The 12137-nt window shown below is 39.6% G+C and overlaps 1 protein-coding gene across 8 annotated transcripts in view; it reads left to right on the top strand.

Moving 5' to 3' along the window:
- LOC132488556 (A-kinase anchor protein 13-like) overlaps positions 1–12137 on the top strand; it is a 371872-nt gene that overhangs the window by 130321 nt on the left and 229414 nt on the right. For all 8 annotated transcript variants that reach the window (XM_060096873.1, XM_060096872.1, XM_060096871.1 and 5 more), the window contains exon 3: positions 2952–3099. In XM_060096873.1, the coding sequence (XP_059952856.1) occupies positions 2952–3099 (148 nt within the window). The remainder of the gene's footprint in view (positions 1–2951; positions 3100–12137) is intronic.

Genomic DNA, 12137 nt, shown 5'->3' with positions numbered 1-12137 from the left:
ATAAGCCAAGTCTGAAAGTTAGAAAACAAATTAAGGTGGTGATTCTGTTGAACTCTTGGGAACAGAACTATGGCAGCATTGTTGTCTATACCTGAGATGCTTTGTACTTGCCTAGGGTTTTCTCTTACTCCTCCACTCTTACTCCGTGTAAGCAGTGACCTCTCTTGATTGGGCCTCCCTAAGGAAATTCTCTTACTTTCCCCCTTTTCCCTTCTACTGACCTGTTCTCAATGATGTGATGGTTAAAAAGATAAAACCAAACCAAACCCTGATTTGTAGCATTTGCCAATTTCAGTGGTGTAAATATACCCATAATCGGTGACTTCAAGATATCAATGCCACATCACTGAACACAGAATTGGCAAGAGGTGTATTGGGAAAAGATGTGCAAGTAGCACACCATTATAACAGACACAACAGATGTAAACCTTAAGAGCGTAGATAATAGTAAGATGTGGCAAAGAATTAAAATGTGATGTTTTGAGTATTTGTTACATCTCTTTTTAATTTATTTAATTGTAAGCTTATATAATTTATTTATTATTATTTTTTTTTTGCGGTACGCGGGCCTCTCATTGTTGTGGCCTCTCCCGTTGCGGAGCACAGGCTCCGGACGCGCAGGTTCAGCGGCCATGGCTCACGGGCCCAGCCGCTCCGCCGCATGTGGAATTTTCCTGGACCGGGGCATGAACCCGTGGGGTCAGGCAGACTCTCAACCACTGCGCCACCAGGGAAGCCCTCATTTACTTTTTAATAATGGCCGTGTTTAACACCTGGCTTGCAGAAATCCTGAAAATATGATGCACTCTCACAAACCTGTACAGGCCAGCTCCAGCATGCCACTGCAGTTATCTTGCTGCTGACTGCCCACCTTCAGGAGCCTCATGACTGACACTGTCTTGCTATCTAAGAGATCAGTGCTATCCCTTCTTCTAACATTCCTCCCACAAAACTCCCTATCTCATTCCTCTAATCTCCACCTAACATCTTCCCTGTTTCCAAGGCCTTGTTTGCCCCACACTGGAAGTCACTCTCTCCCATCCCTCAGATGCTCTTCTCTTCCCGATTTCATTTTTTTTCCCCAAATCAAGTTACTGTCCCCAGTTAAAGGAAGGCCCCAGACACAACTAATATCTTGGGGCATGGAGAGTCTCTCAGCAAGATGGTAGGTCTAATGTAGAGAGAGAATCCTTGATCTAGAAAAGGAAGATCTATTCTTAGATTTCTAGGTTAGAAATCTAAGTGGATATAATATATATATTTTTACTTATTAATAAGTACATAAAGGTAATTTCAGTACTATTAATACAGTCCCCAAGATAGGGACTTATATACAAGTCCAAAAGTATAATTCTAAATAGTGTCTGAAGTCAGTGATAATTCTGTTGTACCAACTGTGCTATTCCTGTGTTAGGGTGCTTTGGAGCTTCCAGTTCAGCAGCCCTAGTAAGTTACAGCTTATTTGTAGTTCATTCTGATTTCTTACAACAGATTGGAACCCCTGCCGTATACAGGGCACTACACAGAGTACTGGGGAAAAATAAGAAAGAGACACTCAGGGCTATAGGAAATACTTTGAATTTGGTCTTCAGAATCAACCTGCTGGAGCATTTCTGTTACTAGACTTGATCCCAAGTTTGACTTCATGATTTTTGGTTTTCATTATTTAGTGAAACACTACCTGCTGCTCCTTTCTGCTGCTGGCCATTAAGTTGTGGCCACAGGGGGCCATGGTTCTCTAATAGGCTTTATTACTGCTAAAGTGGAAAGGAAAAAAATGTTTTAAGTAATGGGAATTCTCTCCCCTATTTAATGTTAAAATGGCCTGACTTTCTCTAAATTGGATTTTCCATGCATCATTAAGGTTTACACAGTACTAAACCTCAGTGCTTTAAAATCTTTTGTTTATGGTTACCACATGAATTATATAATGTTTATGATTGGGAGAATGGTAATTAGGAATGTATTTCATAGAATAAATTTAATTTAGCCAGTGACCTCAATTAAAAAAAGTATAAAAATTGCTAGAAGAATATTTGCAAATAAAGGACGAAGATGTCTTAACTTCTAAATAGTTGCAGAGTCACGGGCAGAGTTACTGGCACAAGATTTATGTCTGATTCCGTGGGCTTAAGGGAGGGGTGGATAAAGAAGAGTAGCGATTCCAGATGGTCAGGAAACACAAATTGTTGGAAAAGCGCCCCTCCCATCCTCATAGATTAAGAATATTATCCTAGGCTGAGTGGTGAATGTGCTTCAAGAATTCTCACATATTAGCTGTAAGAAGAAAAGGTATTATCTCCATTTATATAGTCAAGGAACCTGAGACTTAGAGGATTTAAGTAAAGTCTTTGTAGATGGAATTTAAACCCAGATTTGTCTGGAGCCCAAGCTCTTTGCACTCTACCACTTCCAGGCCAGCTCTGTTAGAGGCTCTCCATGTTTGATGGAGAATGGGTGGACTTGGCAGTGATTCTGTGGGATGTAGAGTTTAGAGAGTTATTGCTGCAAATGGAACACAGAGGTTAAGGGGCATTCTGAGTATAAGGATGTAACTGTTTAATATACTTCCTCCATCCTCTCTGCCTTATTTTTAGATTTTCCTGGAATTTTTACAGGGCTTTTTTAGGGAGCTATTTTACATTCTTTAAAATTTTTTTTCCCCAAGTGAATGTACCATTATCTTGTTGGTTTACTTACTTGTCTAACCATCTCCACTAAAATGTAAGCTTAAAGAGGACAGAGATCTTATTTTCAGATTGTTTTGTATTCTCAATGCCTAGAATACTTCCTGGCACATAGGGGCTCAATCAGTGTTTATATTTGTATAAACTCACTAGAATGGGCAGTTTAGATGATAACATTTGATTTCCCCTTAAATTTGACGTTTTCTAAAGATAAGCTCTCAAGAGGAAACTTACTAATGCAAACTTGCTCTCCCCTTTTCCTAGGGCGATTGTGTTGTTACTGTACTGCTCGCTGAAGAGGACAAAGTTGAGGATGATGTAGTGTTTTACATGGTATTTTCGGGTTCCACCCTGCATCACTGTACAAGTACTCGGAAGGTCAGTTCTGATACGCTGGAGACCATTGCTCCTGGTAAGTATTTGAGTGGAATCTTTACTAGCCTTTATTTATTCTGTGTTCTAGTATAGAGTAATCAGGGTGATAGAACTATTGTTAGATCTTTGTTTTAAATACACTTTAAAGTATTTTATTTCTTGCTTGTTGCACAAAAATCCGAGCCTAACTAGAAATAATTGAAATAAAATGGTGTCATAAATTGAAAGACAGTAATTAAGATCAGCAAAAATATTTATTGGAATGTGGAAGAAAACTAAAACACATTTGAAAGTTAAAAGTTCATGTGGTTACTATGGTGTGACTGCATATTTTATTCTGAATATCATTGTGGCAAAAGCAAAGGTAAAATACAATTAGTAACACATTCCTCAGTGTTCATGAGGGAAAGACTAAAAATCTTCCGTAAAAGCCAAAGCTTCCCCAAATTAACAGATTATAGTTCATGGTGAAATGAATACTTAATCATTATTGCATTTATCCATTTAACAGAATTAAAAGGAAAATGTTTACTTTTAAAAATTCTTTATAAAGTCATTAAGTCATTGCTATTTCCACCAGAAGCGGCTGATAAGTTTGACTGTCTTTTGACCGACCCCAGGTATCTGAAGGTGTATTGATTCATGTTTGGAAATAAGCTTCTTCTTTCTTTAATTGACCTTGCTTCAAAGTTAATAATTGGTTAATTTTCATCAGAATACAACAGAGGGCACATTTAGGGGGAACCCCTAAAAATGTTGACAGTTGACAGTTGAACCATTTGCCTTTAGAGAATAAAATGGATTTAGTTCTTATTGAAACATTTCCTGTAACCAGTGATTTTATGCAACTCTGATTCCACTTTGTTGAAATAGATGGTATAAAAAAAGTATTAGTTTATCAAGCACTTTCAGTATCTGGTCTTGCTGGTGTTAGATCAGATTGTCAGTTTTTGGTTGCTGCTGTGCTATTTTCCATACATTATCTTCATGTCTGATGCCTACCAGATCCTGGAAGTTAAACCACATTCAAGAACTGAGATTATGACAGTTGAAAGCTGTATTTATCCTCCTACTCGACAAAAGTGATTTTGAAAATACAGGATTTAAAGATTCTTGGCAATTTCTGTGTATATTCCCCCCAAACTTTTAGGGATAGGAAATTTAGCTAGGAGTTCAGGATAGTTACTGATTTTTTCCCTAAAGAGTATTAAGTATCCTTCTTTGTAACTTAAAGCTCTAGTCTTGTTTCCTGTGAAGTATATCACGTCAGAGAGACTGATCTGGAACGTGACGTCTGCTCCAGCAGGTGCCATCCAGTGTCACCACTGCTAAACATTTCTTATGTGTAGGTGATTGTGAGAAACAGACCCTCAGCTAGGTAGAATCAGTCAGTCCCTGACTGGGCTCTTATTAGGAAGGGAATGGAGGTAATTTTTATAGACTTATTCTTTTCCTGATTTAGAAATGCTTTAGCAGTTTAAGTTTGTGTGTGTGTGTGTATGTGTATATGTTTGTGTGTGCGTATATATAGAGAGAGAGCGAGAAAGCGTGCAAGTAGACATAAGGAGAATGTTCGAGGAAGGCCGGCTATTACAAGGACATAGCCCTGTGCCCTCACTGCCGTCCTCAGTCACAGGTACCAACAGAATCCAGCCTCCTGATGGAGAGGGATGTGCCTGGTGGCTCGTATACCTTCAGTGACGAGGTACTTAAATAAGTGTGGACTGCAATCAGTTACTCTCCTCGGGTTCACAGACCCACGGTATTATATGACAGCCAAGAGCTCTAGGTTTGTACCACATCCTTGTATACTGTCCCCAGCCTACTGTTTTGGAACTTTAGTTCCCATTTCTTCTCTTGCCTTTGGTCTAACACTTCTTCAGTCTGTTTCAGGCCCCCCTCTTTTCCAGCCCCACCCGTCTCTGGGTGTCCTTTGGTACTGACTGACTGAGTGCCCTAGACCTGTTGACTCCAGCCAACCAGAATGGGCATTGTATTCTGCTCTTTCCCCCTAATTTGATCTGAATCCTTAGTAATCCTTCCTGACCCATTTCCTTGGGGCCTGGAATCACAGTACCTGGTTTCTCCTAATTTTTCACTAATCAGCTCTCCTCCCCTCAAATTATGATCTTAGCTATTTACCATATTCTTTTTTACTTCCAATTTTTTATTTTGTAATTTTTCAAACCTAAGTACGTATTGAAAGAATAGGACCACAAATTTGCATGTACTTTTCACCTAGATTTGCCAATTTATCACTTTACCATTTTTGCTTTATCACTATTTATACATATCACACTGTCTATTGCTATGACTATTCCCTCTCCCCTTTACTCCAGCAGGTGTTTTCTTTTTTTTTTTTTTTTGACCTACTACTTCCCAAACTGTCTTTTTTTTTTTTTATTTGTTTCTGCTTTATAACAAAGTGAATCAGTCATATATATACATCTGTTCCCACATCCTTTCCCTCTCGCATCTCCCTCCCTCCTACCCTCCCTATCCCACCCCTCCAGGCGGTCACAAAGCACCGAGCTGATCTCCCTGTGCTATGCGGCTGCTTCCCACTATCTATCTACCTTACGTTTTATTTACCATATTCTTACAACTTGTCCCCTTGCCCCCAATTGGCCTGAATGTTCTGCTACCCACCTGAATTCAGTCAGCCTGCTGCCTGAGGCCCCTCATCACAACAGAGGTGACAAAGGATTAGAGTCCCTGAAAGGCCCTCTTGTACAGTAGGCTGAACAAAGAGTAAGGCAGCATGTGAGACTTCGATATGTGCACGGGTCCCAGTGAGCCTCCCTCCTTGGTGAAGTAGAACCTCTGTTAACTGTTGAAACAAAGGAGATTCCTGAGTGCATCTTGCTGCTCTCTGGTCGTCACACGTGTCATTTTTCTGTTCACTTGTCTTCTTCAGCTGCTGTCCAGATTGGCCCAGTAATTGTTTTGGAGGGATGGGTAGAGATAGGGAGACTTTCGGGGGTTAAGTTAGTTTTGAATTGCTTGTTTATATATCATGGAGTTAATAGTTTCGTCTAGAATTAAACTGCCTTAAATCTGCTTTGGGAGATTTCTTTGACTTGTTCTGTACTTTCCTTGAGGTCTTTACTCAGATATCACCTTCTCAGTAAGGCCTTTACTGTCCACCTTATAAAAATATACAACTGCCTCCTCTTCACGCTCCCTGTTCCCCTTCCCTGCTTTACTTTTCTCCACTGCACTTATCAACTTCAGACACATTATATATATTATTTATTTTCTACTTGCCTCTACTGCAGTGTCACCTTCCTGAGGGCAAGGATTTGTGTCTGTTATGTTCACCGGTATATGCTAAGAAGGCTTTTTCTGTGTATTCCTACCACTTGATGGGACTGAGTTTCTACCGTGTTGAAACTCATCCTGGTTCTCAGAAGCACCCTTCTAGAAAGGTTGTGCATACGTGTGTGCATGTGTACACACACACACATCCTTTCTTTTGAAAACTGCAAGAGGAGACTGGCTTCTTGAGTTGAATTCTTGGCTTGGGTCAGGGGTCTTTGTTCTCTTTCCAGAGCTACCTCTGATGATTTCTGTGCATCAGTTAGCCATATTGATAGCCTCATATTTCCTGTCTGTGGAGGGCAGTGTCAGATTAGTCAAGATTCTTCGTGGAAAGTCTGTATTGCTTTGTGCATCCCAGTTACTGGGTAAACGTGCATGGTCTGTTTGCAGCAGCTGCGGGAGGGATGTACCTGCGCCCTTTCTGCTCCTGTGTGGGGCTAGCTCCTCAGGTCCTAGCCATTTTGCTGACAATGGGAAGAAAAAGAGCTTTGTGTCTTGATCTTGCTTTTAATGTCATGTTCCATCCAGATTGCTGGCTCTGATTTTTCTTTGAGTTCTCTGCGTGTTTCACTGTCAGTGTTTTGTACTATTTTAGTTTTCACTAAAACCAGATGATTGATTGACCTTCACAGACAGCTACTCCTTGATGTTAGTCTGTAACCTTTTATGATTTGGGGGGTAGGGAGATGAGACATTTCTTGATAGTCTCCTGGAAAAAAACCTCTTTGACTTCAGATACTGAGATTACAGTCCATTTTTTTTCCTTTTTTCATATTTTCTCACTCTTTTGCTTGTTTTCTGATGAGAAGCTTACAATGAATTGTGTATGTATGTTTAGTTATAAAGAAATTGTAAAGTCTTTTTAAAGTGATCTTCTCTTGCCTTAACACTACAGAAAGGCTGTAGACGTGATACAATCCTCCTTCTTTAAAAATGAAATTATGTTAAGAGTAGTAGCATCTTAGGGGACAGTTAGTTGGAGCCTTTGGAGGCTTTATCTGCCTTTAAATTGTTTGAATGTTTTAAAAGTGCACATGTTATTTTTAACATATTGAATATAGTAATTTATAATAAAAATATATTGAAGACTTAGGAAATAATGTCCTCTCTTTTGAAAATAAACTATCTTTGTGCTAATGAACACTAAACAAAGACAAACAAGTGTTATAATAAAATACCACATTCAAAATACCTATGAATTGGCTGGTTTAAGAATATAATTTGCTGTGAAATACATCCTGAGATGAAATTATATCTCTACAGGCAAAAGGTGTTGCGTTTGCAATAAATGAAAATAAAATATCTCCATTCTTTCTCTTCATATAAAACAAATCCAACCCCAAATCCCATTTTAACAAAACAGTGGTTTTCCTTGAGGGATGAAGCCAAGATGTTTTCTTTAAAAGACTATAGGACTGGTAAGTAATATAAAGAAATCTGAGTATCCTTGGAAGGTAATTCTTGGGGGATATGACGTACTGTCATGGATTCATTTTTATTACTTAAATGTGAATTTAGACCAAGCAGACAGTAATTGCAGAATGGAAAATGAGACAGGATGTTTAGTGGATGCTCATACTACTTTTGTGAAAGGCTTTGGTGCAGAATCTATCATAAAATGAAATCTTTTTTTTTTCAGTATGTCTGTTACTTACTTTTAGACTTCACAGCAAGGGTTCTTGTTTGACAGGAAAACTGCAAACATTCACTGACGCAGAATTTGACTCCGTTCTTTCATATCTTTCTATTCTTTCTCACTTAATCAAAGGGAAGGTACTATATAAAGTAGATTTGTTATTAAAGAGAAAGAAAAAAGTACATTTACCATGATCATAAGTCTTTTGTGGCTTAACTAAAAACCAGTGCTTGGGCTTCTCTGGTGGCGCAAGTGGTTGAGAGTACGCCTGCCGATGCAGGGGACACGGGTTCGTGCCCTGGTCCGGGAAGATCCCACATGCTGTGGAGCGGCTGGGCCCATGAGGCATGGCCACTGAGCCTGCGCGTCAGGAGCCTGTGCTCCACAACGGGAGAGGCCACAACAGTGAGAGGCCTGCGTACCGCAAAAAAAAAAAGAAAAAAGAAAAAAAAAAAACAGTGCTTACAGCCCAGGTCTCAACAAGTAGTCCTGCAGTCGTGTGTCTCTCAGTTCTTGTGAACCAAGACTGTTTCTAGCAGCGGACGTCCAGAGGTTGCCAAATTGAATAACACATTTGAAAAGAAGTTCGCTTTTAACTGGCACAATCAGAGAATCCTGGTGCCCTCTCTCTCTGCCAAAGTAGTCAGTTATCCTAAAATACTATCCTAAAATACTCCTACTACAAGGCTGTCTCTAGACAGACATGATTTTATATTTTAAAAGGCTTAAATTACTGTCCCAGTGCTAGTCAGTATATATAGTGGCTATCCTGGAAAAACAAACTGAGGACTAGTTGAAGGGAAGTGTATCTGCTGTCTACTGTCCTGTTGTAATTAATGCCTGTGTGGATACTTGGAACTATGAACACAGCAGTAGAATGGAGCACACACATTACACTGGGGCCTGTATCCCCCCAGGGGGGTGAGAATTGGTTCTTAGGGGGGTTAAAAAAACTTAACTCTTTATATATAGAGCACAGATACACATATACAAATATATGGTATGTCTGTGGTATTAAAGTTTCATAGGATGGGTGTGGCAAATAGAGAGAAATGTTTAAAAAGTCTCCTTGGGGGATGACAATGAATAAAAGGTTGAAAAGCACTGCCTTAGAGTAATAAGCTGGATTATAGCACGTCAAATTTTTAGTGTTAATTAGCCCCTTTCTCCCCACAGATGTATCAATACATGATTCCTGTGCCTGCCTTCTTTTCCCCCCTCTGTGTAAATACTCCTATACATACAGAGATCTTTGATACCTATCCCAAATTTGCACATCTACCATTAGACCACCGAAAACTAGCAGTAGATACATACTTCTGCACATAATCCTATTCCTGTTAGAGTGTGGGTCTGAAGACTGAAAATTTCCTTCAACCCTGTATAGCCACTTCAAAGGGAAGAAAAAGACAACAAATTTTAAAATACTTTTGATGCCAAAATGAAGTAGTAAAAGATATGATTTTTATATTTTCTACCTTTGACTACAAATGCAGCCTTCTGGTAGGAAATGACTGAGTGGGCCTGGGCTTGGTTGGCCCAGCAAGCACTTTCAGGGTTCCTTTTTGGATAGCTGGTGAAACAAAGTCCCAATTGTTTCATTCTCAAAAGAGAAGGCCTGAATGGGATGTGTGCCACTTTTAGCCTAATAGGAAATGAAGTAATTCTTGCGTCATGCTTCAGCAGTTTTGTTTATCTGTAGCACTGTTTCGTTTCCATGGGTATGGGTGCTTCATATAGTGATAAGGAGCCTGCGGAAAAGCTCTCCAACCTCAGGAGCACACACCTCCTGATGTGTGAGCTTAAAAAAGGTTTGGATTAGATGCTTTTAAGAGGACCATCAGCAGTTAAATTATTGTTTCCCAACTAGATGCTCCTGGTTGTGTGTTGGTTATTTGACATTCTTCCTCCTACCCTTTGTTTTTTCAGTTCTACAGTGGCAGGGGCAGCATTTGCTGTGTTGGGCTTATGCAGAAGCTCTTGATAGAGTAATAGGCATCTCTTTTCCTTGAGTCACCTGAATAGGAGGATTTTAATAGCTAATACTGATAATAAGTACCAGGTTTAGATGCCTGTTTATGCCAGGTGTCTGCTTTGTGTACAGCCATCTCTGATTTTTTTTTTTTTAAATAACCTGGAAGGTTGGTGATGTTCCCATTTTTGTGTGCAAGCAAATAGACTTCAAGTGACTTTTTCAGGTTGACCCAGCCTGTTTGCAGTGGAGGTGAGACTTAAACCTGATATCTTCTGACTCTACAGCTAGTTGTCAGCATACTTCAGTACCTCTTAAAATTCACTCAGTAAGGGTTCCATCTCTCCCACCCCAAAATTTACTTCATACTTCTGTTGTAATCGACTCGGACCTGATTGTAGCATATATTCAGAAGTCAATTTTAAAAAATGGAATTGAGGTTTAGGCCGTGTTCCTTAACAGTTCATCTTTCTTCTTCCCCTGTCTCAATTCTCTGGGGGTATTTCCCTTAGAAGAAGCTCAGTAAAATTTTCAGAACTTCCCCTTTTAAAAGGACTTGTGATTTTTATTTTCTTTTTTTGTTACCAGGAAATTGAGTGGAAGGAAAAACACCATGGAACCAGCTGAAAACCTTGTTACTCTTCTTTATGCTGCAGCTTCTGTCTTCACGTAAAAAGAAGTTAATTGTGGTTATTATGTCGAATTGGATATAGTTTCCCATCCCCATGTTTTTGCCCTGAAGATGTAGACATCGTTAATACCTTGTATTTTGTGTGTAACAAGGCAGTCATAAGACTAATGGCCCCTGAAAACAGTTGTGTCTTTAGAGCTAATTTATGGTAGTAAGAGATTTTATGTGTACAGATGCAGTGACTTCAGTTTTATTAATGGGTCCAAATTACATAACCTTTGTTTTTGAAAAATGTTGATTTTTTTTTCTAGGTGCTTTATCTGAAAGGTCATAGGGATTAAAAACTAATCTTATGAACCATTTGAGCCTAATAGAAAACGTGGATGTGAGACAGTAGCCCTGCCAGCCTTGCGAGGTGGTTTTCCAGACGGTAGGGGAGGCACTTTGCTCGAGCTCAGTAGTAATTCTTCCTATTTACTGAAAGTTTAATAAAGACTGAGCCAGGAAACCCTCAGTTCTTCACTCCTCTTTTAACCCTCAGTTTTTCTTTGGAAAAAGAAGCCTATAATCATACCAAACAAATTCCAGATTTATGGCACATTTTACTTAGGATGATTCATAGTTTCTCCTTCAGATTGTGAGTTCATGTCTAAAGGGAAAATATTGAGCTAACAATTGGATGGCTTCTCCTAGATATCTATTTCATGGCCTTTGCTGACATTCTACCTTCTCTAATACATGGTTTTGTTTTAGTTCTACATAAATAGAGCAGATGATAGTTTGCCCATCCACCCATCCACCTTCTAAGAGATTCTGTTAAAGCAGCAGAAAGAATTATGCGTGCTTATGCTGCTAAGCACATATGCACACACAGCGTGCGTACATGTGCACAGACATACACACCCCTAAACCACCTTCTATTTCTCCCTCTTTGTTTTCCCCACCCCGTCCTAGCCAAGTAAAGTCATTTTAGCAATTTCAGATAGATTTCTGTGCAGATGTATTATGTCTGCACTTTCCAGTTTTGAGTTAAGGTGGTATTGCTTCACCATGGCTTTTGGCTCTGTGTGTGTGTGTGCGTGCACGCGTGCGCACGTGCACGCCTGTGCACGAGAGTGTGAGATGAAGTTAAAGATCTGGACTATGGCCTGGACCCTGTGTATATACAGGAGGTGATTTTACAGAGCAGTGATGATGTTGACTTTTAGCGACGGTGTGACTCGCTTTCTGGCTCAAGCTCTCAGGTGTCTCAGACACCTCTGCACAGTCTTGGGGAAGGAGACGAGTAAGAAAGAATAACTGGATGGGTGGGGCAGTGGATGTCCTTATTGTAGGTTAGTTTAATATCTCTTCTAAGACAGAGTGTGTTTAAGTTTTGAAGGTAGAATTCAGTTTGGATCCCACATTACTCACATTCTCATCATTGAATTGTGAAACCTGTAAGTTTAGTTTTTATTGACATTTATTCGTATCTACCTCAAAGGACTGTCAGGAATTTAAAAATGAGCTTAATCC

Source organism: Mesoplodon densirostris, chromosome 4 (assembly GCF_025265405.1).
Source record: "Mesoplodon densirostris isolate mMesDen1 chromosome 4, mMesDen1 primary haplotype, whole genome shotgun sequence".
Taxonomy (NCBI): Eukaryota; Metazoa; Chordata; class Mammalia; order Artiodactyla; family Ziphiidae; genus Mesoplodon; species Mesoplodon densirostris.
The sequence above is the reverse complement of the archived record's forward strand: the minus strand, read 5'-3'. Positions and strand labels throughout refer to the sequence as shown.